Source organism: Strigops habroptila, chromosome 2 (genome assembly GCF_004027225.2).
Source record: "Strigops habroptila isolate Jane chromosome 2, bStrHab1.2.pri, whole genome shotgun sequence".
NCBI classification, from domain to species: Eukaryota; Metazoa; Chordata; class Aves; order Psittaciformes; family Psittacidae; genus Strigops; species Strigops habroptila.
In genome coordinates this window covers 9,604,063-9,631,896 of record NC_044278.2, presented here as the reverse complement: position 1 = coordinate 9,631,896, position 27,834 = coordinate 9,604,063, and the positions used below count along the sequence as shown (strand labels likewise).

The 27,834-nt window shown below is 46.7% G+C and overlaps 1 protein-coding gene across 1 annotated transcript; it reads right to left on the bottom strand.

Annotated features, from left to right (window-relative positions):
* On the bottom strand, positions 1-27,834 carry ATP1A1 (ATPase Na+/K+ transporting subunit alpha 1). The gene is made up of 23 exons (XM_030471468.1): positions 27,534-27,834; positions 19,771-19,875; positions 18,498-18,557; positions 17,330-17,533; positions 16,865-16,978; positions 16,207-16,341; positions 15,870-15,987; positions 14,030-14,298; positions 12,823-13,021; positions 11,326-11,435; positions 9,725-9,859; positions 9,005-9,197; positions 8,361-8,536; positions 7,693-7,829; positions 5,752-5,902; positions 5,054-5,222; positions 4,293-4,447; positions 3,826-3,949; positions 2,910-3,055; positions 2,657-2,787; positions 1,983-2,084; positions 784-875; positions 1-341 (listed from the first exon to the last, which is right to left on the bottom strand). The coding sequence occupies exons 1-23, from the start codon at positions 27,543-27,545 to the stop codon at positions 313-315; spliced, it is 3,066 nt and encodes a 1,021-aa protein (XP_030327328.1). The 5' UTR covers positions 27,546-27,834; the 3' UTR covers positions 1-312.

The window sequence follows — 27,834 nt, the reverse complement described above, 5'->3', positions numbered from 1 at the left end:
TGGGGGCATCCTCTTATAATCCATCTTTATTAGTAAAAATTCTCATACAAAATCTTCGGTTTCCTTTTACAAAAACAAAAAGGCACATAAAACTACTCAAACTCTCATGCCCATGGACTGATGGTCAGACACTCCCCTCACCCCAACCTTCCCCTTTGCTTTCTCCTCCAGTCCATGTTTCTTCATGTTTCCTTTAGTTTCAGCTCGCTCCTGCCCAGGTACAGTTCTGCGCTTGCAAAGATGAAGTACACACACAGGGGAGGTGGTGGAGAGGTGGCATAGGCTGTGCGTGGAATGGTTTACAGGCGCTTTTTAGTAGTAGGTCTCTCTTTCCACCCAACCTAAGGGAAAAGAAGGGAGAAAGCAGAGTTAGTCTTACAGCAGAGTAGTTAGGAGGTTCATGTGAGCTCCTTTTAGGCTCTGCAAACTTGCACTAACTAGTAGCACCTGAACTAGTAAGTGACCCATCACAATGGCAAAGTCACCAAATTGCTGGTATGCTGCAGCTTTCAGGCCCTGTTCCAGCTTTCTAGAATTTGATGCATTATCAGTCTTTTCCACCTATGTCAGTGTATTGTTACTTTCATATACCGCACAAGAATGCAGGGAGAGGGACAAGAAGTCCTTAATTTGAACTAACTGCACTATTAGCACTGAGGAAGGAAAACACAGCACTGCACAGTGTCTTCACTGGGGGTCCCTGAGCATTTTCAGAGCTTCTACAGAGCTCAGCAGCCTGAGGAGGCAGGGAAGGAAACACACAGATTAGCGGCATGTTCTTACCACCAGGGTTGCGTCTGATAATGAGCTTTCTGATTTCATCATACAGGAATATGAGGAGGGAGTACGGGAAAGCACAGAACCACCAGGTCGGCCTATTTGGGAGAGAAGACAGTAAGAACACAGGCAGCAAAGATGCTCTGTGCTTAGCAGAGCTCTGACTTCATGGCACAGAGGAGTGCAGGAAGGCTGGCATGTCCCAGCCTGCCAGTGCACCAGCAACCACAAAGCTGTGGTTCAGCCGAGAACCCTCCAAGCCAAGAATTACCACCAAGTTTTCTGCTGCAATAGGTTAATCCACTATTTGGCTATTAATTCGAACACGAGGTGCGTCACAGCACCTTTGTGCTTCTCTGTACCAGCACCTCCCCACCTATTAATCTAGCAGCACTTCCTCCAAGTACACATAACCTTTGTGCCCACAGCCTTGCTCACTTGAACTGCATTCATTTCCCTTATGATTTACACATGCTAACGTCTAGCTGCTGCAGGCATTGGGCAGAGGCCAGCTTTCTCAGTAGGAAATGCTTGCACTTCAGCACCAAACTCTAGATGACACTTCCGAATGGGGCACAAGGTGTACCAGGATCTTTCTGCCATGAAAATTTGAACAGAAGCCAGAGGGCTATTCAAAGTTTGAGACTAAACCCCGTCATGAAATGTTGCAATGCTGTTGAGTAATGCTTAAGACGTTGGCACCCTCCCCACTGTTAGGAAAGCTGGTCATCTGCACTGTGCAGCATCTTTCCAAAGACTCCACTACTAGTGCTAGTTCTGTGAAAGGCAGAAAAATGCACGAGACACCATCCCCATCAGTTAGTAAAGAAGAGTCACCTGGCCTATGTTTTAGAGCAATTCAACTGGCTGTCTTTGGAGATGCAGCCCCCTACCCATAAAAATACTCCAGATAAGTATAACAGCAGCTGCACTAGAGTACACTGGTACAACTTGAGGTTGTGCTGCTTTAAGTGGGGCACTGAACTGCAGGCTCCCCATAAACATTCCATAAGCAGTAAAGAAAATCAAAGCCCTGGTGTGCCACACTACAGCAAAGGCTCACTTGTACCCTGCAGCCTGAGCTCTTCTGGGTTAAAACTAGGTTTCATGCTCCACAAGCTCATAACCACTTTTATCCATCTCCCCACCCAAGCGCTGCTGTTCTGTGGTACAGCCTGCTGCACAAAAAGCATGATGCAACTTACTTGAGAGGGTACATCCTTAGAGCAACATCCATGCCAGGGCAGTAGGAGAGGAAGGCAGCCAGAGCAGTCTCCTCAAAGAGACCAAATATTAAGATCTTGTTCCTAGGAGAAACAGGAAAGCAGTCAGAGACAAAGTACTTTTCCAGCTGATACCCTAAAAAACATCTAGTTGCCACATGGTAGTGAATAGAAACAGATATTCAGGTCTAGACCAGAAGTCCATCAGGTGGGGACTACCAGGCCATCAAAGCTGATGGCACAGTTGTCACAAAGGTCTTTTATGTCTCCAGAGATATTCCAGTTCACAACTAAGTCAGCAATTAACCAGGAATAGCTTTCATCACAAATTCAGACAGAGGCTGAGGTTCATGCCACCAGATCTCTTGATCCATCAGCTGCCCAGCTGCAGCGCAAGGCTGTGTAATGAAGCATGACACTGTCCTTTGAGGTGGGCTAGCTCCCACAAACAATGTCAGCAGAAGTCAGCTCACTTTGTCTCAGCCTGACAACCACTGCAGGTATGGCATAGAAGGAGAGCACCCCCTCCCTCTTTTACCCACTACCAAGGCACCAGACTGTTGAAGACTTATGCCAAGATGCCCAGACACTGCCGAGATGAAGAACTAGAATGCTGTGTGCTAGAGAATACATCCTCCTTGGACAGCCTGACTTACTTCATTCCCTGCTGGAAGACGGAGTTTCTTCGGGTCTTACAAATAATCAAGTCTGCCCACTGCACAACCACAATGCTGACAAAGAAGGCTGTATGGCAAGTAAACTCCACTATCTTCCTCTGTTCGTAGGTCTAGGAAGCAAAGCAGAGAGCACTGGTTCCAACATGCTGCCTTTGCTCTCTGGTACTCACACCAAGTTTAGCAGGCACTAGTGTTCTGGATGGCAGGCTCTAAGCTGTGCCTCAAAACTTACCCATTGCTGCCCGTAGCTGTCTTCCACGTCGTTAATCCATCGGTCATCCCACTGAACTCTGATCCCTAGCAAGCCAGAAGGCCAGAACCCATTCTCTGCCATGATTACAAAATAGGTGAAGAAACCCCCAAGGGCCTGGATCATACCTGAACGGGTAAGAAAGGATAATAAAACTGATGAAGCTACTGTGCAGTGCAATTATAATGGAAAGCAGTCTGCATGAGACCCCAAACACCTAAAAAATTGCTCCTTGTGGGGCTCGGCCTCCCAGGTAACAGCTATAGAAATAATTCCTGCTAACATCAAACTCAGCAGCATCCCTCTTGCTGAGCAGCTTCTCCTCCCAGCTTTGTAGAGAGTTACTTCTGTTCTGCCCTGTGCTGTGATGGCACAGTACTCAAGGACACAAGATAAAACACTCTTTGTATTCTCACTAAGCCTTGCCCACCCCCAATCCTTGCAAAATACAAGAAGGTTCCCAAGGTCTGCTGCAATTAAGCATGAGCTCCTGTCCTGCGAACTGGGCACGTCTCTGTAGCTGCCTTTAATCACGGCTCCTAATACTGTGTGTTTAGGGATATGCTGGAGAGAATCCTCTACTTCTAATTAAACTAACAATGGGATCTATGTTCCTGCTGAACAAGTCTGAACCAGAGGAGAGCTGGTTGTCAGCCAGTTTCTTTACAGCACTATGCAATTAAACAACATTACTGTGAAAGCGATTCAGCGGCTCAAGCTGCGCAAGCCACCACTGTGCGGCATGGGGACAGAATCACAGCAAGTTCTGAGGTGCTGGTTCACACATCCCAAACCTCAGCCCTACCAAAATAAGCAGAACAGTCACTGACTAAGGGTGGTGTATAACCCCTGCTACCACCGAGTTCAAATCAGCACCAGAGAAAACAGACCAGCTTACCTATCTGCCCATAGGCCATGCTGATCAGCCGCTCATTCACCAGCTTGTCTGTTTTGGGATTTCTGGGCTGCCTCTTCATGATGTCACTCTCTGCTTGCTCATATGCCAGGGAAATAGCAGGGACCTTCAGAGGTGGTAGGACTGCTGTTAGAACAGTTTCAGTTCTCCCACTGCATATAGCCTTCCCTGCCCCACATGTTCAGCCTGAGAAACAGCATCGTCCAAAAGCCATAGCTGTAGTATCCAGGAAGGACCTCACCCCCCACCCCATTCCCAGTTTGCCCTTACATGGAACTGAAGGACCCTCAGACTCAGAGAGCCACATGACAGGGAGTATCAAATGGTACTTCTTTTAAATCAGAACACTACAGGAAACTCTATTTAAGCATTTTCCTTCCACCTGTTCTTTCTTTAGGGTACCCCAACACCACCCACATTTCTTCTTGAGACAAAAAGACAACATTCACCATGTCAGTGCCCAAGTCAATGCAGAGGATGGTGACTGTTCCCAGTGGAAGGGGTATGTTTGCAATGATGAAGATCAGGAACGGTGTGATTTCAGGAATGTTACTGGTCAGGGTGTAAGCAATAGACTTCTTCAGGTTATCAAAGATCAGACGCCCTGGGGCAAGGAAGAGAGAACAACTAATGTAACTCTTGCTTATCAGCAGAAGGCAGCCAAGTAGCACATGGGCAGCTTCAGTGATAACACTGAAAAGCAAAATGCTAGTGCAGCAACCTGAAGGGTTTCCTTGCATGTAAAAGTGAGACTTTGTGCTTCATGCACAGCATCACCTATACAGAGTAACATCTCTGGGCACAGAAGTCAGGGTTCACTGCATACAGCCCTGGGTTCTGAGGAACATCAAGAGCCCCTGGAGGCACCCTCTGTTCTGCTCCTGTTTGAGAGCTATTGCTCCATCAGGCAGGGAAATGTGTCAGATTCAGCTGGCAAAGATGACTGCAGGGTCACGTGCTAGGCAAAAGGACAAAGTAGCTTTGTTTCTCAGCTGCTTCCTCCTGTTACCCATCCCAAAGGCTTGTGCTGGTCCCATGGAAAGGGAGAAGACTTTTGAAGGGAGGAGGAAAGCCCTCCTTGAAAACACTTGTTGTGGAGATAAGCTCAAATAAAGGAAAGCCTTCCAGAAACCTGTTTCAGAGGGAATCAGTAACTAACACTGCTGAATTATGCCACTTTGCCACCACTGCACACAAGTTATAAACTCACCTTCTTCAACCCCAGTGACAATGGAGGCAAAGTTATCATCCAGCAGAATCATGTCAGCAGCCTGCTTGGAGACATCTGAGCCAGAAATACCCATAGCAACACCAATGTCAGCCTTCTTCAGAGCTGGGGAATCATTCACACCATCACCTGTGACTGCTACAATGGCACCCTAATGACAAAGAGAAGGATAGAAAGACTGAAATGAAATCATCATGTAACATGTTTCAGGCAGAAAAGCTTTCTCCTATCTTTCAGGTGACGAAGCACAAAAAACTCCTTCACTTTGTTAGAAGGAGACCTCAATTTCTCCTTGTCCTCCCTCACCCCTTTTCCCCATTCTGATCAGGCTTGGCGAGCAGCATGGTTCTCTGATAAAGGAGATGCTGGACAATATATAAACATGTTGAATCCTCCTCTCCCAAGCACCTCCAGAGCATTTAGGAATTAAGTGTTAAACATTCTAGGATCAGAAGAAAGCCTCAGTACAAAATGAAGATACTTTTCTGCAAGACCCTTATGTATTGTAGAGCAGCCTGATGTCAGCAGCTGGTGGCCGCTGACAGACTGAGATCTAAGTCTGGCCCTTTACCTGATGGCACTCAGAGGACTAAGCCCTGCCACCTCAGAAGGCAGCACTGGTTAGTAGTTTATATATACATCTGGGGATTTCTCTATATCCTTGGACTCCCTCTCTTTACCTGGCGCTGACAGCCTTCCACAATGATAAGCTTCTGCTGAGGAGATGTCCTGGCAAAGACAATTTCTGTATGATGAGTCAGGATGTCGTCCAGTTGCTCACTAGTCATGTCCTTCAAATCTGTGCCATGAACAACACAAGCTTTGGCATCCCTACAATCAAGAGACAATACAATGTTTTACTTCACAAGTTAAACTGTTTCTCATTAATTGTATTTGCCTACTACAGCTCTTCAGTGCTCTAGGAAAAGACCGGCTCCTGCTGTGCTAAATACTAATCCAGGCAGCCTCTGCGCATAAGTTTGATGATCTGAGTTTAAAAGGTACATGGGGAACACAAAGAAAAAGACAGTGCCAAGCAACAGACAAAGAGCCCCATGAGCAGACTAATTCTCTCTATGGCTTTTTAAAACGAATCAAGGCACAGACTAGTTGTTTCCACAGCTCTTGGCCTCTCTGCAAGAAAAGAGCCCTTGGCTCAGGCTGTCAGCTTCCAACATCACAAGAGATGCTGTGGTCTTCTGCAGGCCATCCTTCTTGCAAAAGACTGATGATCTACGTGTGGCTCTTCAGAGAGCTCACACTGTGTTAGTTCAATTTCACACTCTTCAACGAACGCACACAGTGTTATATTTAGACTGGTTTGGTACCCTGCACGCTACAGTGAAATACTACCTCTCTAACCCGACATACCATCCCTTATAGGTCTAGGAGACTCTCCACAGAGCTCATGACATCATGAGGCTGGGAAATTCCTTCCCCACCCTTACAGCCAGCTGCTGACGTGCTCAGTCACACAGCCCAGTGACCCCCGGCCTGCATTGCTAGGTTGTGAAGTTACCCTTAAAAAGAGAGTAGAATTCAGCCATAATACTTGTCTTCCCCAAGCAATTTCATTCTACAGGGTGTCTATTCACAGTTCATAAACTACATGGCTACCCTCCAGCCCAAACAGAGGCTGGGTCAAGCTAAGCAATGCAGACAGCCCAGCCATTCTGCAAACAGCCTGCTTATGCCAAAGCACATTTTCTGAGGATGCCTCAGTTCTGCAGCAGGCTAGGAAGGCAAACATTAACCCCTACGAGGAAGGATTCTATTTTCACATTAATTCTGCTTGTAGCTACTGACTAGTGTCAATTCCTCTACCCAGTCCAAGTGCTGCTCCCTCTGACCAACTGCAATCAGACCCGGAAGAGACTTTGAGAGCAAGAGGGACAGAACTGTGCTTCAAGTGATCAAGTTCAAGAGGCATTGCAGCTCTTATCTCTGAACAACGTAAAACAGTTAAAACAGTTTACTTTCAGTAGCTCATTCAGTCTGGATTGTGACTAAAACAACTCATTTTCTTTTTACCAGAGTTTTCCCATTACCTGTAAGTTATCTCACCAAATAAGCTTGACTAAGTACATGTTTGACGGCAAAACTAAACCTAGCCTCTATTTAAAGATCTGGAATCTCTGGAACCACAGGACTACACAGTTTCAGGCCCTGCAGCACCATTGCTCAAAACAGTCCTAAAACATCCAACTCCCTCCTCTATACCACTTTGGATACTTTCTCCTGTCTGCTACATTAGGCCAGTACATGGTGCTTGTGCAGCGACATGAACCAGGCAGGGCAAATGCTCAGCTCAGGGGGAAAAGACTTCACCCAGCCAGCTGTCTCCTTCCCCCAGTGTGGGGACAGACCATTAGGACAGGCAGCTATGGGGCAGGGAAAGCGTGGAAGAAACTGCCAGTTTTCTGTATAGTGCTTATTTCTAACTACTTCCCATTTACAAGAGACATGCACATTCAGGACAGCCTTGTGCATTCTTCACATAACCCATGATACACACTGAAGAGCCACAATCTCTAGGGAGAGATGCTGAGATTATCCAAGGCAAGCAGAGAGGCAAATGCTTAATTCTCTGAACAGCTCTGGCCTTCCCCACCAGTCAGTACCTGGGGTTGACCTGGCTGACAGGAATGTTGAGTCGAGCAGCAATATCTTCTACTGTTTCATTGCCCTCAGAGATGATGCCAACACCCTTGGCAATGGCTTTGGCTGTGATCGGATGGTCTCCAGTAACCATGATAACCTGAAATGCAAACAGACTGCTGTGAAAGCCGTGCCTGTACTGCAGAGCAATGCTGCTCAAAGGCACGTCCCTTGAGACCAGAAAGGCCACGTGGCTTTTGTTCTACTAGCGAGCCCTGGCACAGGGCAAGCCTGAGGTACAGGCAGTGATCTGTTACCAGTATGCAAGGGATTGAGGTGGATGGAAGATGGAGAAAATTGTTAATCCCCAAGTCAGATTCAGTTCTATCTCCAGCCTGTGCTTCGCTCTCTCATCTCAGTCAGTACTGTGGGACATGCAGAACATACCCGAGCCAAATCACATGCTTGCTTTGGGACACCATCAGCACCTGCCAGTTTGGAGTCCAACTCTATTTTCAATCCATTAACATACAATCATTTGTATTTAACTCAGAAATGAAACCTCAATTAGTACTAGTTAAATCCTGACCAATACTTCACTCACTCACATTGCAGCAACACAGAGAGTAAGGAAAGCCATTTATATCCACAGACATAGAGCAAAGTGATTTTCAACCCAGGAATAAACTACCTTGATCCCAGCACTTCTGCATTTGCCAACAGCATCTGGCACAGCAGCACGAGGAGGGTCAATCATAGACATCAGTCCTACAAAGCAGAGTTTGTCTACAGGAAAATTCAATTCCTCTGTGTCAAACTGGAAGCCTTCAGGGAACTGATCGTCAGGCAGAGCCAAGTGACAGAATCCTGTAACACATGAAATCCATGTTTACTCTGTTCCTACCCATCAGGAGGCAAAGAGAGCAAATGCTTATTGCTTCTGCAAACGGATGCACAGTAACAACAGGGCTACTGAGGCAGGAGTCACACTCATGTTCTGATAACTAATAGGTGTTGCTAGGTGCCCAGGCATAGCTTGGTTCACATGCAGTGGAGCAAATCTAATACCATGTGGCTCCATGGAGACTGAAGGTCCCAAATGCTTTGCTTCATTTTGATCTAGGGGACCCAGCTCCTGGGCAAGACAAGACCCTGCAGGCTGCCTTCTACATTAAAGGCCAAAGCAGAACTGTTCCTATATGCATTGAAACGACCTTGACTCAACACTATGGTTACACTGCAGGAACAGAGTAAAACCCTCCACTTAATCCATGGAGACTTTGCACAGGAGCACGAGGGACAGATCTTTCCCAATTTAAGGTTGCATTTCCTTACCTAATACTCTCTCCCCAAGGCCTCCCAACTCAAGGTAAGCATTCTGAAAAGCATCTTTCATTTCCTCATCCAGTGGTTGCTCTTTGCCATGAATAAGAATGGTGCTGCAGCGATCCAAGATCCTCTCTGGAGCTCCCTTCATCACCAGCAAGTAACGGGATTCTGATGAGTTTGCATTTTTGTGGATAGACAACTAGGGTGGAAGAAAGGAAACTGGCGTTATAGACATGTACTGTGAAGGTCACAAATAATCTTTATCATTCAATGTGTTGCTGATTACAGCAGCTCAGGAAAGGCTGTGATATTCTGCTCTAGTTTCCATTTACCTGCACCTTATAGAGGTTCACAAGCTAAGGAAAATTGCTATGTATTCTTTAACATTAACATATAAGCACAGATGTTGCAATGACCTTTTTTGTATCCAAGCTCTGCCTTTTCAGGTCATTTCCAAGCAGTTCATTCCTACTTTCAGATTTGAGTTCTTCCATTCCCTGTGCGCTACTGCTGCACAGGTTGGAAGCATGTCTGGTCCTTCCTCAGCAACTGACACCTTGGAGTCAAGGCAGCTCCAGAAGCTCTTAACTTTACAGTCTACAAGGTCTACAAGCATGTAATGGCTAGACAAGATTTTAGTGCCAAAACAAGTTTTGAGGCACACTGCAATCAAATTTACACCAGTGCTTCGCATAGCAGCTCTCCCTTAAGAGGGCACATGCTTACCTGGTACTTGTTGGTAGAGTTAAATGGTATTTCCACCACTTTGGGATACCTTTCTCTCATCTCCTTGACAGAACCACAGCACAACTCAATGCATTTCAGAAGCGCAGACTCAGAGGCATCTCCTGCCACTGCTCTCTGGGGAAAGAGACAACTATCAACGTGTGCATCCCAGCAGACTCACCACAGATGATTAGATCTTTTTAAAGAAACATGCATTCATTTCAGGTGTATTCATCTCAGCTTCTACATAACACAATATGAGAGTGAATAAATGATTCTATTATCTAGTGACAAATACTGCATTTCAGAATGCCAGGCCTCCCACTCTGAGAGAGCAGCAGTCTTCTGGTGCCAAAGGCAAGCAGCCCTTTAGAAGGGCAGAGAAAGTCAAGATAAGCAGGTGCAGTTAGGGAAAGAGAGGCTGGAGGGTAAACTTTAACAACTGCTGTACGTTCCTTGCCATGAAAAACAGCAAATGTGAGATGAAGACTCATGACATGCACACAAACACTTGCATGTGTTCTCCCACCCTAATACAAGATCAGCTTATTGAGCCTCTGGCACGGAAGATTTAATCTGTCCCCATGTCTTGTCCCATTAGGTTAGCACTGATAGAGATTATAGATGGGGGTTCTCAGCCCTGGAGATCTGTGTGTGCTCAACGTCCTGCTCGAGCTGCCTTTGCTGCATTTTAAACTAAGTATTTCTTGCCCTTCTGGTCCCTCTACCCAAGAGAATTTTTGGGGGTTTTTTTTTTTTTGAGTGTTTTCTCATTGGGTTTTGTTTTTGTAGGTTTTTGTTTCCCCTCCCTCCTCCCCTTTCTTCCCATTTTTCTACTGCTTTTTAGGATCTACAGACTTTTCAGAACTCCCCCCTCCCACGTCTTCCTTAGATGGGAAGAACTCCAGCTCTTCATCTTAGGTCTAAAGAACATGACCTGAAGTTACAGTCAGAGGAGGGCTAGGGAAAAATAGTTTGTTCAATCATTTCTATTATCACAGCATGAGAACACCCCTGGGAAGTTCACTAAGCAACATGACTAATATTTGACAGATAAGCACTGTACAGTTAATTTCAGCCCTGGCTGGGTCACAGTTCAGAAGCAGGAATCTGAATTGATGTTCTGCTGGCATTTGCACCAGTGCTGAACCAGCAAAGCTTAAAAAAGCCAAGACTTGCCACTGAGAACAGACTGGCTTAAGACAAACAGGCTCTCATGACTGCTGCTCCCCCAGCTCTGGTGTCTATGACTCTGAGCTCCCAGAACTGGGTGTTTGTAGCTTTTCAGTGTACAAATGCCAGAGATACAGACTTCTGGAACAGCCAGACATTGGGAAATGCCTAGGAAAGCTTTCTGGTCTTTCCTAGCCCTGTCTGAAGCATCTGACCTCCACACAGACTGTTAGTGGATGTCCGGAGTCTGCTGTGGGAAATGTGTCTTCCCAGTCCCACCTCCTATAAGAGTGCTAAACTGCAGTAAAGATTAAGAGTGGCAGATACCTCTACGTGCAGGTTCCTATCAACCCACAGGATGTAATCTCACTACCATTATGGGAGGGCAGTGGTGGGGAACAGGACTTATGTTTCTTGTAGGAACTCACCTTAAGAATTGGTATATTTTCCTGGTTGGCCTGAAACACAGCACGGTTGCAGAGACCTGCAACTCTGGACAAAGCACTCCAAGTAGCTGAGCTCTTGTCAAAGGAAGCACCTAAAAGCAGAAGAAGAACATCAAAAAGCCCACTCCTCAAAAAAATAAGCCTGAAATCCCAGTTTTAAGAGCAAGAAGCCTTTACCTCAGAGATCAGAAACACTTAGAGCCTGTTACCACACTACATCTCTTTCAATCCTCCTCCCTTCCTAGGTACTTGATGAGTAGTTGATTAAGACCAGAGGGTGGAATGGCAACAGTGCAAGAGAACACCTCTGCTTTCAAGATTCCACTAACAGAAGTATCCAGCAACAGCCATGCTGACAAAGCCAAGGAATTTTGGACAGATAACATTCTTTCAGAGAGGCTTGACTAAGGGATGCTGAGTTCCATCTCCATGTTGCCTCACTTTATCCATCACCCAGAAATTGAATGAAACAGCTCTCAAAGGAACAATCCTTAAAGAAAGATACTGCTTCTCTCACACTGACCCTTAAGTTGGCTTCAAGGGAGATGAATTGAACAGCAAGTTAGCTGATAAGCTAATGCACTTCCCATGAAGTCAAATCTTCTAGGTTTATTTCTACTGCAGCCAAGCCAGCTGTTGCCTGGCCAAAAGCAAGCGTTTCCAAATAACACTATTGATGTACTACTGTTAAAGACCAGTAAAGCAGGTTTTTTTTTAAGTGGTTCAGCCCACTTTTGGAGTGGTTGGGGGCAGGGTGCAGTAGCACCAGTGAAAAATGTTTATGCTAATAACACGTTGCAAGCACAGCACTTCACAAGGTAGATGACAGCTAGGAAACTCCTGAATTTGGTTGTATTTATCAGTTCTGGAGAGGTAAATACCTCTCTCAGTTGCACAGCACACTGAGATTTCAGATTCTTATCAACATCTAGAAGAAACTTCCTGCTGAAGTCTTACATTCATTGCTACCGCTCTGCAAACACAATCAGGATGTTTTGGGAAAGAAAACCCCTGTTCAAGAGTAGCCGTCTAGTTCAACATGGGAAATTTTCCATCTATGTCCAGGTCAAGTCATTTATTACCAGGGTCAACACCTTTGCTGTCCACACTTGCAGCAGACTTAAGGTGGGGCAACTCCATCAGATATATTTTGGCAAAAATAATCAGCTACTCTGAAGTACAGAACAGCAAATATTTCTACACACAGGACAAACAAAGGACTGAACATTCAAGAGACTCAAATTCCAGTGGAGTAATTCTGAGCAAAAGCAGCCTATACGGAGTTCAGGGATTAAACAGAACCATGGAACACTGCAAAGCTTTCTATGTGTCCTCTTAAGTCTTTTAATGCTCACTGTAGATCACACATTTGCAAGTCCTTGCAGTGTGAACTTCACTTGCTAAAAACACGGGGTCTTAGAAGTATGGGTGTACAGGAAGCCCCAGGAAAATGCCTCAAGCACAAAGAGATGTTCTTACCACTCTGGTTCTCAGTAGTATCAGCCTCATGAATCTGATTGTCAAACCACATGTGTGCAACAGTCATGCGGTTCTGTGTCAGGGTGCCCGTTTTGTCAGAGCAGATAGTGGATGTGGAGCCCAGGGTTTCCACAGCCTCCAGGTTCTTCACCAAGCAGTTCTTACGAGCCATACGCTTGGCTGTTAGTGTCAGACATACCTGGAGACAAGGAAGAAGACAGGTTACATGTGATTGTGCTACCCAATTCACTGTGGGCATGGAATGACAAACTGCTTATGTGCCTGCAGCAATTCCCTAACTCCATGTTCACCCTGCCAGTGCAAAATAAACAGCAGCATTCAAGCCCAGCTGCTAGGCTTAAATGACATTTTCCTCATAAAGCCTCCAGAAAAAAGGACTCACAAGGCTTCAGTTTCCCACTTTTCAGGGCATTCGGAAGGAAATAACATGCCCTGGAGTAACATTTTAGTTAAAGTTGCAGTTCTCTAATCATAGGAACTCTCAAAATAGGTGGACGGAGGCCACATGAGAAGGCCCAAAATAGCTTTAGTGATAGGGCTGCAACTTACTGGTGTAGCAAACAAGCAGTCCCAGCTACCCTTTCTTGCCAGAGGCTCTTATCTGGTTCCAGCTCCCAACCGTTCATTCCCTGCTTCAGTTGCTGCTCTGCTTCCTAAGGCTGCATGGAAGCCTCTAGCCCTGTAAACCACCACCACAGCTGAGCACACCTAGATACTCCCACTCTGTCTTTGGGAAACCAAATTTACAAGAACCTCTGCCAGGTCCCAGATCAAAAGCTGGGGCTAGAGCAAAGCTTGCAGGATGCTCTGCTAGCCCTTCAGGGTTGGAGGGGCTGGTGTGTATGTGGGTGTAGAAACAGTTGCAACAGGAAAGCCCCTCTTGCCACAGAAAACACAAGTCCAGAACTCCCAGTTTTGCTCATTTCAGTTCTACAAAGCCAAACCTCTGCGCAGGTCTAGCTTAGGGACCCATCTTTATTAGATAAAGAGCTCCAGAACTTGACATTGATTTGGGCAGCTAGTCTGAATACACCGAGTTCAGAAAGCCTAACACTACACACTCAACACAAAGTACCTTCTACCAGTTTAGTGTTTACCTCTGAATGCACACTGAGCGTGAAGCACTCCACCTCCTCATGAACCATATATGTAACTCATTCAAGCTTTTCTTCCCAACTTCACTCACCGTGACTGTTGCAAGCAGCCCCTCAGGGACATTGGCAACAATGATCCCAATGAGGAAGATCACAGCCTCCAGCCACGTGTACTCAAGGATGAGTGAAAGAATGAAAAAGGAGACACCCAAAACCACAGCCACTCCAGTGATGAGGTGGATAAAGTGCTCAATCTCCATGGCAATTGGAGTTTTGCCCCCTTCCAGTCCAGAAGCCAGACTGGCAATACGGCCCATCACAGTGCGATCCCCAGTGCTAATGACAATGCCACGGGCAGTGCCTACAAAAAAGAGAGGTGTTAGAAAACAAAAACCCTTTCCAAAACACACTAAACTGAGTTTGTTCAGCCTGTCCTAGAGTTTAGCAAGCTTTGCCCAAGATTCTGCAGGTAGGCATTACAGTGGCCAAAGTCTCTCACTGCAGACTTTCTTAATCTCTACCAGAACAAGCAATAAATGGAAATGCCTGCTGCACAGGATTCTCATGTGACTGGTCAAGCTGTATGCCCTCTCCCTTCCACCCCAGGGAATCAAGTGCCAATTGCAGGGAATTAGAAGCCATCTTCAAGCAGACAATATCCTCTTTCCTCCTTTAGGAGAGGGCCTGTTTTCTCTCCTCGAGGCTCTTGAGAAAGATTAAGAATATCCTTTCGTTTGGCTGGGTTGGTTTTTTTTTCCTTTGAGGGTTAGTGTCCTATGCTCAGCTGTAGCAGTTATTTTTCTCCTTCCTGTAGCTGGTGCAGTGCTGTGTTTTGGCTTTAGCCTGAGAACAACGCTGATAACACACTGAAGTTTTAGTTGTTGCTCAGTAGCACTTACCCCTATCAAGGACTTTTCAGTCTCATGCTCTGCCAGTGAGGAGGGGCACAAGAAGCCAGGAGGAAGCAGAGACGGGACACCTGACCCAAGCTGGCCAAAGGCATATTCCATACACAGCATGTTATGCCCAGTATAGAAACTGGGGGGAGTCACCCAGAAGGCCCAGATCGCTGCTCAGGTTGGGCTGGGTATCGGTTGGCGGGTGCTGAGTAATTGTACTGGGCATCACTTGTGTTTCTTGGGGTTTTTTTCCCCCTTCCCTTTTTAGTTTTATGTTCTCTCCCTTGTTATTTCCCTTATTATTAGTAGTAGCATTAGTAGTAGTTTTGTATTATACTTTAGTTACTGGACTGTTCTTATCTCAACCCATGGGGTTTACATTCTTTTGCTTCTCCTCCCCATCCCTCTGGCAGCAGGGGTGGGGAAAAGGAGGGGTTTAAACCACAACAGGTGGGAAAGAGCAGAGAACAGTTTGGTGGTGAGAATCTGTCAGGAGAGACAATAGGAGTCCTTTCCTGACAGAACTCTACACCATGACTGAACAGTCACAGCTTGACACCCTGTGCGTGTGGAAAAGATGCCCTGGGCTTCAGCACAAAGAGTGCCTACCACCATACTCAGAGCTGCAACAGAAAGTTCTGCCAGAGATGTTTGAATTTCCTGCTTTCTGCAGCAGCTGTAGTATTCCTTACAGCTCTACTTAACCATTTTGCTTTGCATTATGTTATCTTTATCATAAGATACCATTATTGCACTTTAATGCTGCTGTAATAAGGCAGTCATGCTCAAAAACACACTACATAGCTGTGTCTATGTTTCTCTGAACAGGAAAGTACGACAGTGCTGTGGAGTCTTTTTGGTCCATTGCACATTATTGCAGTTGGAATGGGCAAAGCCTTTGCTGAGAACTTCCAGCCTGCTCTTGCATGGTAGGAATACTCTACCAACTGAACTCGGAGCATTTGCATTGCTTATCTTTGCAGTTCAATCACTAGCATTTTCAATACTTTAAGGAAGTAGGACAGTCACATACCTTCCACACAGTTGGTGGAAAAGAAGGCAATATTCCTGGTCTCCAGTGGGTTTTCATTAGAAAAGTCTGGAGACCTGGTCTGAGGTTCTGATTCACCAGTGAGTGAGGAGTTGTCCACCTACATGGAAGAGAGCACTTTGTCATACACAAGCAGGCTGGTGTCTTCAGCAATGCAAGCAGGTAAAACACCAGGCACTCCCCCACCTTCTCTTCCACTCCATCACCCACTGACAGCATAGGAGACATTCTCACTGACAGCACAGGAGACATTCTTTGAAACCAGACTAATTCATCACCCTTCACAATGAAGCTTTCACAGAGCCTGTCACTGCTGTACCTTGCAACCATGTGCAGATATGATCCGAAGGTCGGCTGGGATTCTGTCTCCTCCTTTTATCTCCACTAGATCTCCCACTACAACGCCTTCAGCATTTATGCTCATCTTCTCACCATTTCTGACTACAAGAGCTTGCTGAAAGACAGTAAAGAAACAATCTATGTCAAAAGCAACTCTTAAGAAGGGGCTCAAAAGATCTGAGTTTCTTAAAATAGTTGTACTACGGATCTACGAGGTTTCTACTTGTACCAAGACATTTATCTCCGATATGTATGTTATTTAAGGAAAACAGCTGTTTTTGTTTTCTTGATATTAAAGTTCCTTGTTGCCAAGGTGACAGTAAGATAGTTAGGTATGATACAGACTGTTTGCGAAGGAACCTGAGTTTTAGTACTTACCACACCAGTTACTAAACTCCCCAGACTATAAAGAAGTGTCCTATGAATGTTAATAAGCTGGTGGAACTCAGGAGTACCCTGGCATTTTATAGTTACTTGGAGCATAAAGAGGAAGGAGTCTCACAGACCCCTCAAAATTAAGAGCTAGTAGCCCACACTAACAGTCAGGCCTTTTACAATTGAAGTAAATGTTTAAAAGAGTTAATAACCTTGAGCACGCTACAGCTTGGCAGATCTCAAGGAAACGAGGTATTCCATACCTGAGGCACCATGTTCTTGAAGGAGTCCATAATCTTGGAACTTTTTGCTTCTTGGTAATAAGAGAAACAGCCAGTAATGATAACCACAGCTGCCAACACAACACCCAGGTACAGCTACAAGGAGCAGAGAAAGTGAGTCAGAGAATGATCTGCCTGAAAGGCAGTTGGTCCAGGTAAATTGCTTGGTATTTGAGTGCCCCATTATAAAGCATGGAGGTACTTGCAGCCTCTGTACATTTTGTACACAAAGGCTGTCCACAAGCTAGTGTTGTTAACACAACACAGAGGAAGTTGGCTGTTCACTTCATTATGTGGAAGCACTCCAAGGCATGTTAAGCTCACACACTGCATTTCCCCTGCTTATGGGAAAAGCTTCTGGACTGAATACTTAAAGGAAGTTAATCTGCTTTGTGCCAAAGAGGCTGTTGAGCTTTTCTTTGAGGTAAACCAGACATTTTTACTTACATTATCATTGTTGGACTCTTCCTCCATCATGCTTCGTATGCCATAAGCCAGAAAACAGAGAACAGCACCAATCCACAACAGGAGCGAGAATCCTCCAAAGAGCTGTCGACAGAACTTTACCCATTCAGGAGTGGTGGGTGGGGGTGTGAGGGCATTTGGGCCATCACGAGCCAAAATCTCAGCTGCACGTGCAGGAGTCAAACCCTAGAAGAGAGGTTCCTTTTATAAGCATCATGGCAAGACTGACTGGGGAAGTAGCTCTGAGTTTGCTCCTGTTCTACCACAGCAACAAAGAGATGCTAAGAGGTAACAGATATCTCCACAATGGAGGGCTCTGCAACACAAGTGCAGGATGTGAAAGCCAAATTCCAGAAGAGGAGCTACAGGACATTGAATTCTGCTTTAGCAGCCATAAGACTACAAACACTGGAGAAGGGCAGGACAAGAAGGCTACAGCAGCAGACTCTGAGAGCTGAGGAACAGCCCGTTCTATGAAATTATGGAACAAGTGAAAGCTGGGGGCCATAAAGATGATGACACTTTGGATTGGCTTTCCAGGAAATTCAGCTTTCAGAAGCCAAGGTCTCTGATAGAAATATGCAAGTCTGATGTTACAGAGTAAGAGCAGACTTGTTGCTATACACGATCATGCAAAAAAAATGCATTAAGCAAAGCAAACAACAGCCAAGGTGCAAAGCCACTGCAGTGCTTCTGTACTGGACTTTGAGGTTAGTTAGGACATTTGCCCATCTTTTACTACAAAAGGGTAATATTTTAACTGCTACTAGCCACCATTAAGTCTGTAGGCATGTGCTAGCTCACTAGCCTACGTCTGCAACACAACAAAACATTTGCCTTTATTACAAACTCCTCAGGAAAAAAAAAAAAAAAAAAACAAATCATAAATCCAAGAAACAACTTGACCTTGGAACAATTCAGATAACAAAGTCAGTAAATTATTGCAGCCAGGCTCTTCAGCGGGAGGATGAAGAGAATTATTAGTGAGCTCAACAGTTCTCCCAAAGCCTGAGAAACTTAACTGGAGGAGGGGAGATTAAACAAAAAATACCCACAGACCACCCAGATCTCCCTTTTGTGAAGTGCTCTGAGCCAAGACCGTTCCTTTCCATATCAGGGCAAGGAGAAAGGGAAAACAAAGTCCACCTACCCGACTCAAGTCTGTTCCATATTTACGATGAAGTTCATCAAGGCTCAGCTTGTGGTCATCCTAAAAGACAAGGAATGGTTGGGGTTGGTGGGGTAGAAGAGATCACAGTCCCTGCAGGCTGATAAGCAAGAGCTCAGCAATTCCACCCTCCACCCCAGCTTTTCCATCTGTATCGGTCTGGCGGGAAAGCAAGACTCTAGCACATTTTCTCTGTGAAGAGAATCTCCATCTCATTCTGCAACTCATCTTTAGCATTCTTGTGACTATTTAGGAATGGCATGACAGCTTTTTAAACAAACTGACTATATCTCAGTGCTGCCTTTATACCCCTAGAAGATTGTGTGAAGCCTCAGTGGGTTTTGTTGGTTTTTCTTTGGTTTGGTTTTTCTTTTTGGTTGGTTGGGTTTTTGGGTTGGGTTCTTTATTGGGGGCAGGACGGAAAGGAGTTGGGAGGGAAGGTCAGGGTGTACAGAATATTAACCCTGTAGTTTCACACATTTTTAAGTAATGCTGCCACCTTAAGCAGTGTTTCTTCCCCCAGAGAGGTTCCTCTTCACAGCCAGGCTATTTTTCAGTTGGATCATGTTGGTGCAGAGCAGTGCCTCACTGAAGAGGTTCTACTGGAGGGAGTTTCAAGTTAGCATTGCTATTGGGCACAATCTCATCTCTGAGCAAGCTTTAGATTCCTCTCTCCCTAAGAGAGGATCCAAAAATGTGAAAGCCCAGACTCAAAACCACAGGACAGAAACAAAACCTGCATCATCTTCAAGGAGAGCAGATCTAAGCTGGATGATGCTAACAGACCGATGTACAGCATCATCCAACATTCAGAGAAGGGGATGGGAGACACTCCCAACAGCCTCAAACATGATTAGAAGGAATAATACTGAGGTCAGTCTGAGCAGAGGCCAGCAGTAAATGGAGCTGTACAGACTCCACTCCTCAGCTGGAATGAAAACAGCAGTCTTACTCACATGACAGCACAATAAAGCCTGCATCACTTCTATCCAGACAGCGCTACGGGTAACAAGGCAAGCAGAGACTTGGGTTCTGCGTCAAGTGCCTTTTGAGAAGTGATGTTTCAGGGCCTACTGCATGGCTATCTTGATGCCAAAACACTTGCAGCATGACTGGCTTGGATACAGAGGGGACAAGAAGGGAGATCAGTGCCTTCAGTCACACCATGCTATCGGCACACCAGTCACATTAGGCACAGGGCTTTGGGGGAAGTGAACATCCTTAAAGCTGCTCTTTCCATGCCCTACACTCTTACCATTGAGACTTCCTTTTTAAGCTCCTCCATGTCCCTCTCCTTCTTCCCCTTTTTCTTCGCGCCATGCTCTGATGTAGCAGTGGGCTCATACTTATCTCTTCCAGCCTGCAAGAGAAGACACAGTACCATTAGAAACAGCCTCTACAGCAGTACCACTAACCATACACACAACACTGACAGGCAGACAAAACTATTATGGAATATTAAAGTTGTCTATAGCTGGACTTTACGTAAGCCTTTGACACTGTTTCCCACAGCATTCTCCCGGAGAAACACGTGCTCATACTCTCCACTGGATAAAAAACTGAGCCCAAACAGCTGAGCCCAAATAGTGGCGGTGAATGGAGTTAAACGCCGTTGGTGGCTGGTCACAAGTCGTGTTCCCCAGGGCTCAGTATTATTGATGATCCAGATGAGGGGATTGAGTGTACACTGAGCACTGGTGTGCATGAATCCTCTGTCAGTTCTGAGCCCCTCACTACAAGAGAGACATTGAGGGGCTGGAGCAAGGCCAGAGAAGGGCAACGGAGCTGGTACAGGACCTGGAGCACAAGTGTGATGAGGAACGGCTGAGGGACCGGGGGGGTTTAGTCTGGAGAAGAGAAGGCTCGGGGGGACCTTATCACTCTATACAATTACCTGAAAGGAGAATGGAGCCAGGAGGTGGCTGGTCTCTGCTCTCAAGTAACAAGCGATAAGACTGTCCTGGGTTCAGCTATAGCAGTCATTTTTCTCCTGCTTAGTAGCTGGTGCAGTGCTGTGTTTTTTAACTTTCAGCCTGGGAACAACGCTGATAACACCGATGTTTTTAGTAGTTGCTAAGTAATGTTTATTCCAACCAAGGACTTTCTCAGTCTCATGCTTTGCCAGGGAGGAGGGGAAGCCGGGAGGAAGCAGAGACAGGACACCTGACCCAAACTAGCCAAAGGGGTATTCCATACCACAGCACGTCATGCCCAGTATATAAACCGGGGGGAGTTACCCGGAAGGCCCAGATCACTGCTCGGGTCGGGCTGGGTATCGGTCGGCGGGTGGTGAGCAATTGTATCCTCTCCCCTTGTTATTTCACTAATCGCTATTATCATTGGTGGTAGCAGTAGTGGTTTTGTGTTATACCTTAGTTGCGGGACTGCTCTTATCTCAACCTGTGGGAGTTACATTCTTCCCATTCTCCTCCCCATCCCTCCGGGAGCGGGGGGAGGAAGAAGGGGGGGGGGGGGAGTGAGCGAGCGGCTGTGTGGTTCTGAGTTACCGGCTGGGCTCAAACCACGACAAAGACAAGAGGAAATGGCCTCAAATTATGCCAGGGGAGGTTTAGATAGAGACTGGGAAAAACTTCTTAGCCAAAGAAGTTGCCAAGTCCCAGGGCAGTGGTGGAGTCACCATCCCTGGAGGTATTTAAGAGAAAAGTAGATGTGGCCCTTAGTGACATGGTTTAGTGGTGGAGTGGGCAGTGCTGGGTAACGGTTGGACTCTATGATCTTAAAGGTCTTTTCCAACCTAAAGAATTCTATGATTCTATGAAAGTTAGGCCACTTCAGTAAAGAAAAAAAACCAGCTAGTGAGCAGACAAGTGTGCTCAACAGCATCCCTGACACAGATTAAAGCCAGACATTGTGCAAGTATAGCTAGGAGGAAAGGAAGCTACATGCTATTCAGCCAGTCTTGATGCATGAGCCCCAGCTCAAGCTGAAAGAGCAGAAGAAACCAAGTCTCAGGTGCATATGTGTGCTCCCTTCAAGGCTTTAACTCTTCCTCCCCGCCTGAATCTTCCACATCCTCTGGCAGGGAGCAGCCTATCAACTGAAGATAAATAAGAGGTGGTATCTCTGACAGCTCGGATCTGGAGGATCAGTTCCAACACTTTCTTTCTCAGTTTGGCACTCTAGCTGGCTGGTTACACAAGAGAAATCTGCTTTCAATTTATGGCAGTTTGACCAGTGAGAATGGTATACAAAGCCATAGTACACTTCTGCAAATCCAGTCTGTGCTCAGTCCTGCTTACACTTCACAGAGCAGATGATTTGCTTAAAGCTTCTTTATTCAGATGGATTTCCATTCACTTCCGTTGTGGTTAATTCTGCATGAAATCATGCAGAGTTAGATCTTGTAACGATGGGGTAAACAAGCACCTAAGGACAAATTGTGACGTAGCACATATAAACATCACCTAAAGGATGAAAAAGTACAGAAGAATTGCAGGCAGAAATAACCCTAAACTGCAAGACATTTGAAAACCCTGGAAGGTACCAAAACCAGGCACCACCACAGCCTCACAGTGCAGTTCCTTCACTGAGTACTCCATACATTTTCAGACTCTTGCAAGCCTCCAATAGCAGCTTTTCCCTTCCTTCCATTCTGCGTGGGACCTACCACATCCCTGTCAAGTTTTATGTGATGAGATTTTCACCCAATGAGCTCCCCGAGAAGTCTTTTGAGATCAAACAGCAGCTAGTGGCACCACAGTCAAACTGTTAACACGATTAAGGAAAGGTTTCAAAGGCATCGCCTTGCTTGATCTCTGCATGAGCACCTCGAATCACAAACTGGATTCCTGAGGGCGATCTGGACACAGAAACTGTCGTTAGGATGTAAGAACTGTCCTGTTGAGCAGCAAACATGGGAAATTTTTATTATTTACTCCAAGAGAAGTAGAAACCAAAACCAAAAGTGACACTACGGGGAAAAAACAGAAAAGAAAACCCCATGACTTTTCTAAAAGCAGCTGTCAGTTACATCTAGACAAGGATTTTTCATTGTTCTGAGAAAGTTCTGTGCACACCACTGCAGCCATAGTCATACATTTCACATGCACAGAAGCTCTCTCTTGACTTTGGTAAAAGCAAGCTTTGCATCCCCCATAGCCTTGCATACAGCTATAGAGCTGTGCAATGGAAACAGTTCTGAGCAAATGGAGCTGAGCCGTTTGCCTCCTCTCATCCAGGAAAAGGACACAGAACTACAGGCTGTCAGCATTCCTGACATTCTCTTCCCTGCACCTAAACTCCCATTTCACTTCTTTAAAAAAAGTGAAAGCCAGAGAACTTAAATCAGCAGGATTCTTGCATGCCAGCATCACAAGAATTTGCCATGGGGCAATTCACAAAAAGTCACCATGAGACAATTTCTCTCCTTCAGTCTCCAAAGGAAACAACTTCAATTTCTGCCAGAGCTCTAGCAGACAAGTCCAAACACAGTCCTGCACATAACACATGCTTCTTGATTACTGCACGAGGCAATAAATGATTTCTAATGAAGGTGAAGGAGCTGGGGCCTTGAGTAACAGTCCACCTTCAGCTTCACCCCTTTCCCCCCAAGAAAAGCTTGGCAAGCCCTTGCAGGTGACCTAAAAACCTCCTGATTCTTTGAAACTTACTCAGCTTACAGGGCAGCAGGCATTTAGCTCTTCCAGCTGCAGAGACAACCTACAAGTGGGCAAGCACAAAAAGGTTCACTGCTCTTGTTTAAGCATGTTTTGCTCAAAAAAGCCCTAGCAAAACCCCCAGTGATCAGCTGCAGTCAGGACAGAAAGCAGAGAGAATTACTTGTTTCTTTAAGCACCTGAGTAATCGAGCCTCAATGGAGTCCATCTTCTGGAGCTCAGAGTTCCTCTGTTCTGTTGCTTTAGAACTGCATCTCACCCTTACACAAAAGGTAAGTCAGTAGCATTGGTTTCAGCTCTTGCTACACAATCATTTCATGCAGAGTCTGAACTTCCAACCTAAAGAATTCTATGATTCTATGAAAGTTAGGCCACTTCAGTAAAGAAAAAAAAAACATCATTCAGACCTCAATTTGACACATAGCTGAAAGCCCTGCCCCTTTTCTGTGCCTTCAGGGCCTTTGCCTCTCTTCTGGCAAGATGAGCCCAAACTGTTCAACAAAAGGCTAGTGCTGGCTGGGCTGCCAGGGGAGGAGGGGTTCATCCCACCCCTCAGCATTGTAGGATTTCCCTGCTCTCTCCCTCCTTTTCCTGCCATACAATGAGAAGAAGGCCTACGGTACTCCAGATGCACATGTTGCCGAGAAATAATCACATGGCTTGAACACAAAGGAAGGTCTGTCTCATCAGAAATGTCACCCCCGTTACTTGACTTGGCCTAGGAACTCTGACTCATCAAAAGTGCCACAGAAAAAACAACACAGCTTTGCAGTTCCCCCCCTCCCCCCAATTGGCTTAAGCACATACCAGTGTAAGAAGTTTCATGCAGCTCCCAGAAAATCCTATTGTCTGTCAGATACAGCTTATGCTTTTCCACTCTGGACTAATTGAGCCATTGGTGGCTGATGTTCTCAACACAAGGCACGACTGACCAGGAAACCATTTGCGCCAGGGAGGGGTGCATATCAGCCTCAGAAGTACATTATTCTAACATCACCTAATCCAAGAAGAAACGTCAAGCAAGAGCCAAAACAAATTACACTGTCTCTGGAGGCCTGGTCTGTTCTAGTACTTATGTCATCATAATCAACTGTGTAGAGAAAACAGAAAAGTTACTGTCCTGTTGCCTCATGAGACAGTCTTGAGTAAATATATTATCCAGATGAGTCATGATACAGACTATGCCTATTGGACTGGAAATACCACTGCGTGACCCTGTATAATCCTAGCAAGGGATGTGAATACCTTCTCTGGACCCTTCTTACTCCCTCCCAAGAGCTGCATTCAATCTCCTACCTTTAATCAAAAGTCTGATCAACTGCATCATTTGAACAGCATCTAGGCCAACACAAAGCAGGTTTTACTCAACAGGTAGTAATTGTTCACCGCGCGCAGAGTGCTGCTTCCCAAATTATGGAAGGACAAGTTTACCTCCCAACACAAGGGATCTAAATCTCACAAGCATTTTCATCATCAGGGTAAAAACAGGAGCACCCACACACCTTAAGTCTTCTCTGGATATTAGGACAAACATCTCTATTCTCATGGAGCTGCCTGAAGACCCAAGTGCAGAGCTGGCTTTCCAAATGCCACCACTGCACAGCTGAGTAGCCCTTCCTGGGTTTTCAATGCTGGGCCAGCTACAGAGTGTCATCTCCCATACTTCTTTGCCTGGAACATTAGTATATCTTTCCATGAAACCAGACCTCTCTAGTAGTTGTCAAACACATGAAGATGAGTGGACTGGACACGGTTCTCCCTTAGAGGAGCTGGTGACTTCAGCTTCCCCTTGCCAAGGCCTGGGTAAAGCACAACCTTCTGCACATTTCAGCAGGTCAGGATCCCACCGGGTTGTGGGACAATCCACAGGGACAGACCACTTGCTAGAAACCCTTCATCCTGTTACACCATACTTTCCAAAAACATGGGCTGACTAGGCCCAGGGTTTTCTTTAGCAAAAGGCATATCCTCTAGCCATAGTGATACAAAGTTGGAATGAGAAAGATGGGGGAAGAGTAATTTATTCAGATTTCTTAATTGCACCAGATAAGCATTGCTTTGATTCATAACATTTAGTCCATTATGCAATAATCCTTCCTAGTTTCTGACAGGAAAAAACCTTAACTGGGGTTCAGGCGTTAGCACTGAAATCCAGAGGCAACTCAAAGCACCCGCTAACTGTGTGCTATGCCTGTGCAGCCAGGGAGATGGGAGTGAAACACGCTGCTGTTTGCAGACAGCTTCCAGGCAGCCCTGAACAGAAATGAAATCCCGTCTGCTCTCCTCCACTACACACACCCCCTTGGATAATCTGCTTTCTGGACTGAACAACATAGCTGGGCAGCTCACAGCCCTCCCCTTGTCCCGTTACCATTTAAAGTAAAACAGACACCCCGCTTGGCTTCTCCTCACAGGCACAGAGACAAGGAACTTGTTCTCTCACACTCTACACTCCTACTTTCTCTTCCAGCCCATGCTCCCATGGGAGGGAGGTTTCCTTTTCAGGCACATGCTGTTCAGTGTTGCATCTACACACTGCCTTTTACACAGTCTTGCTCTCTCGCATCCCCACTTTACACGGGGTCCCCAACTACCTACATGCATTCTCACTGCTAAACCTTATGACTTGGTATGAGAAAGCCTGTGGCAGCTGTACACTGTTGAATTATCCCTCATGTCAGCACTTCAGTTTCAGGCCAATGCTGCTTTACTATCCATGCAACCTATGACATCTGAAATGGGAGACAGCTAAAAGCCTTCTGGGTCAGAAGGCATTTGTACCTATTAGTCCAGCCAATGCAGCGCAAGCCCCCAAAACCTTCTGCACTGCACTTATACATACACACATAACTCCAAGGCTTCTTTGACAATTTAAAGCATCCAGAAGACTGCTACACCACCAAATCCTCCCTCAGTATTTATCTTTTAGATGACCTCTTACTGTGTACACTGCCTGTTGCCCACCAGACTAAACTACATCACACTGTGCTGCCAAGCACCAAAAGAACTTCACCAAGGAAAAAAAAATACACACAAACACATCCTGAAAAACCACCCCACTCCCTCCTCTCAACCCCCTTTTCCACGTAACTGTCCCTTCAAGCATGTTCTTGCAGCTCCCCTACTATTCTGGCAGTTATGTCAACATTGCCGCCTGTTGTACCACACCGATGAGGACAATGCAAAATCAAGTCAATGTTTGAACAGTACTTGGGAAGCACAGAACACCTGCAGGCAGGGGCAAGGCTGCCACCTCTGCATCTCCAGGCCCTGCGCACTTCACCCTCTCCTGCAGGAGTGGAGAAATTTGGGAATTTTCCAAGAATGAGTCTAAACCAAAAGTAAACAAAAGCCTACACACCTCCAACTATGAGACACACAGTGAAGTATTTGAAGGGGGGGGGGGGAACATCCAAACAATAAAATCCAGAAGCTGGTCTTTACTTTCTGAACACAAAATAAAACTGGAGCAACCCAACAGGTGTTTCTGCTCCACACACGGGCACGTGATCACAACATCCAACTTCAAAAAGTCTTCACTCCTGCGTTCAACAGGCTTCACATTCACTTTTCTTTAGTTAAAAGGCATGATCTGAATTAAGAACTCCTCCTTGCGGGCTAGGAGGTGGAAACAACGCTGTTACAGGGCAGAAACCGCTGCATGGCCTTCTGTGAGGCTTTTATCACCCCCATTAACAGCAAAGACATGATAAAAGTCAGGGCCGATCACCACCCTCCTACCACCATCACCCCCTCACTGCTACCAACAAGAAAATTAACCCTAATAATCCTGACAACTTTCCTTCCCTTCCCGGGCCCTTGCGTCTCAACAAGTCTAAAGTACTCTTCGGGAGACACGGGAGCAGCCATGCTCGGCAGCTCAGCTCCAAAAGGGCATCAGATAACACCAGCCCCGGGGGCTGCGGGCCCCACACGCCCGGGAGGCGAGAGGCCCCTTTGCGGGAAGACTCAGCGATGGGGAAGGCGGCGGGTTCGAAGCGGCACCCCCCCCAATACACATACACCTCCCGCCCGGGCTCACCGGCACCGGGCCCCCTCCGCGGCCATGTCCGCGGCCGGGCCCGCCGTGCGCGCCTCCCGCCCCGCCCGTTACTTCCTCTCCCGGAGGCGGCGGGCAGGCGGGCGGCCGCCGGGGCACGTTGCTCGGGGGCAGCGGCACCGGCGCCGCCCTCTAACGGCCGTCACCATTTACCGGCCCGCCCCGGCCACGACGTGGCTTCCCCCTCACCCCCCCTTTCGCCGGCACAGACAAAGCGGAGCCGCGCCCGCCGCAGCCGGAGGGGAAGGGGAACCGGCCATGGTCCGGCTCCTTAAATTTCCCACTCCCGGCCATGCGCTCCGCTCCAGCCCCGCCGCTCACCTCTTTGCCCATGGTGCCAGGCGACAGCGTGCGGGTCAAGCGACTGCGGGCGAGGAGCGGGGCTCAGCGGCGGCGCCACGTGTCCCGGCCGGCGGCAGGTGCGGAACAATAGCAGCACCCCGGGCGCCGCTCGCTTTCTTCTCCTTCTTCTTCTTCCTCCTCCTCCTCCTCCTCGGCTCCTCTCTTCGCCTCTCCCCCTGCCCGGCTCACTCCTCTCTGTGGCCGCAGCCACACGCAGCTCCAAGAGCCGTCGCCTTCCCGCCGCATAAAGAGCCCTCGCCCCACCGCCCCGCCCCGGTCC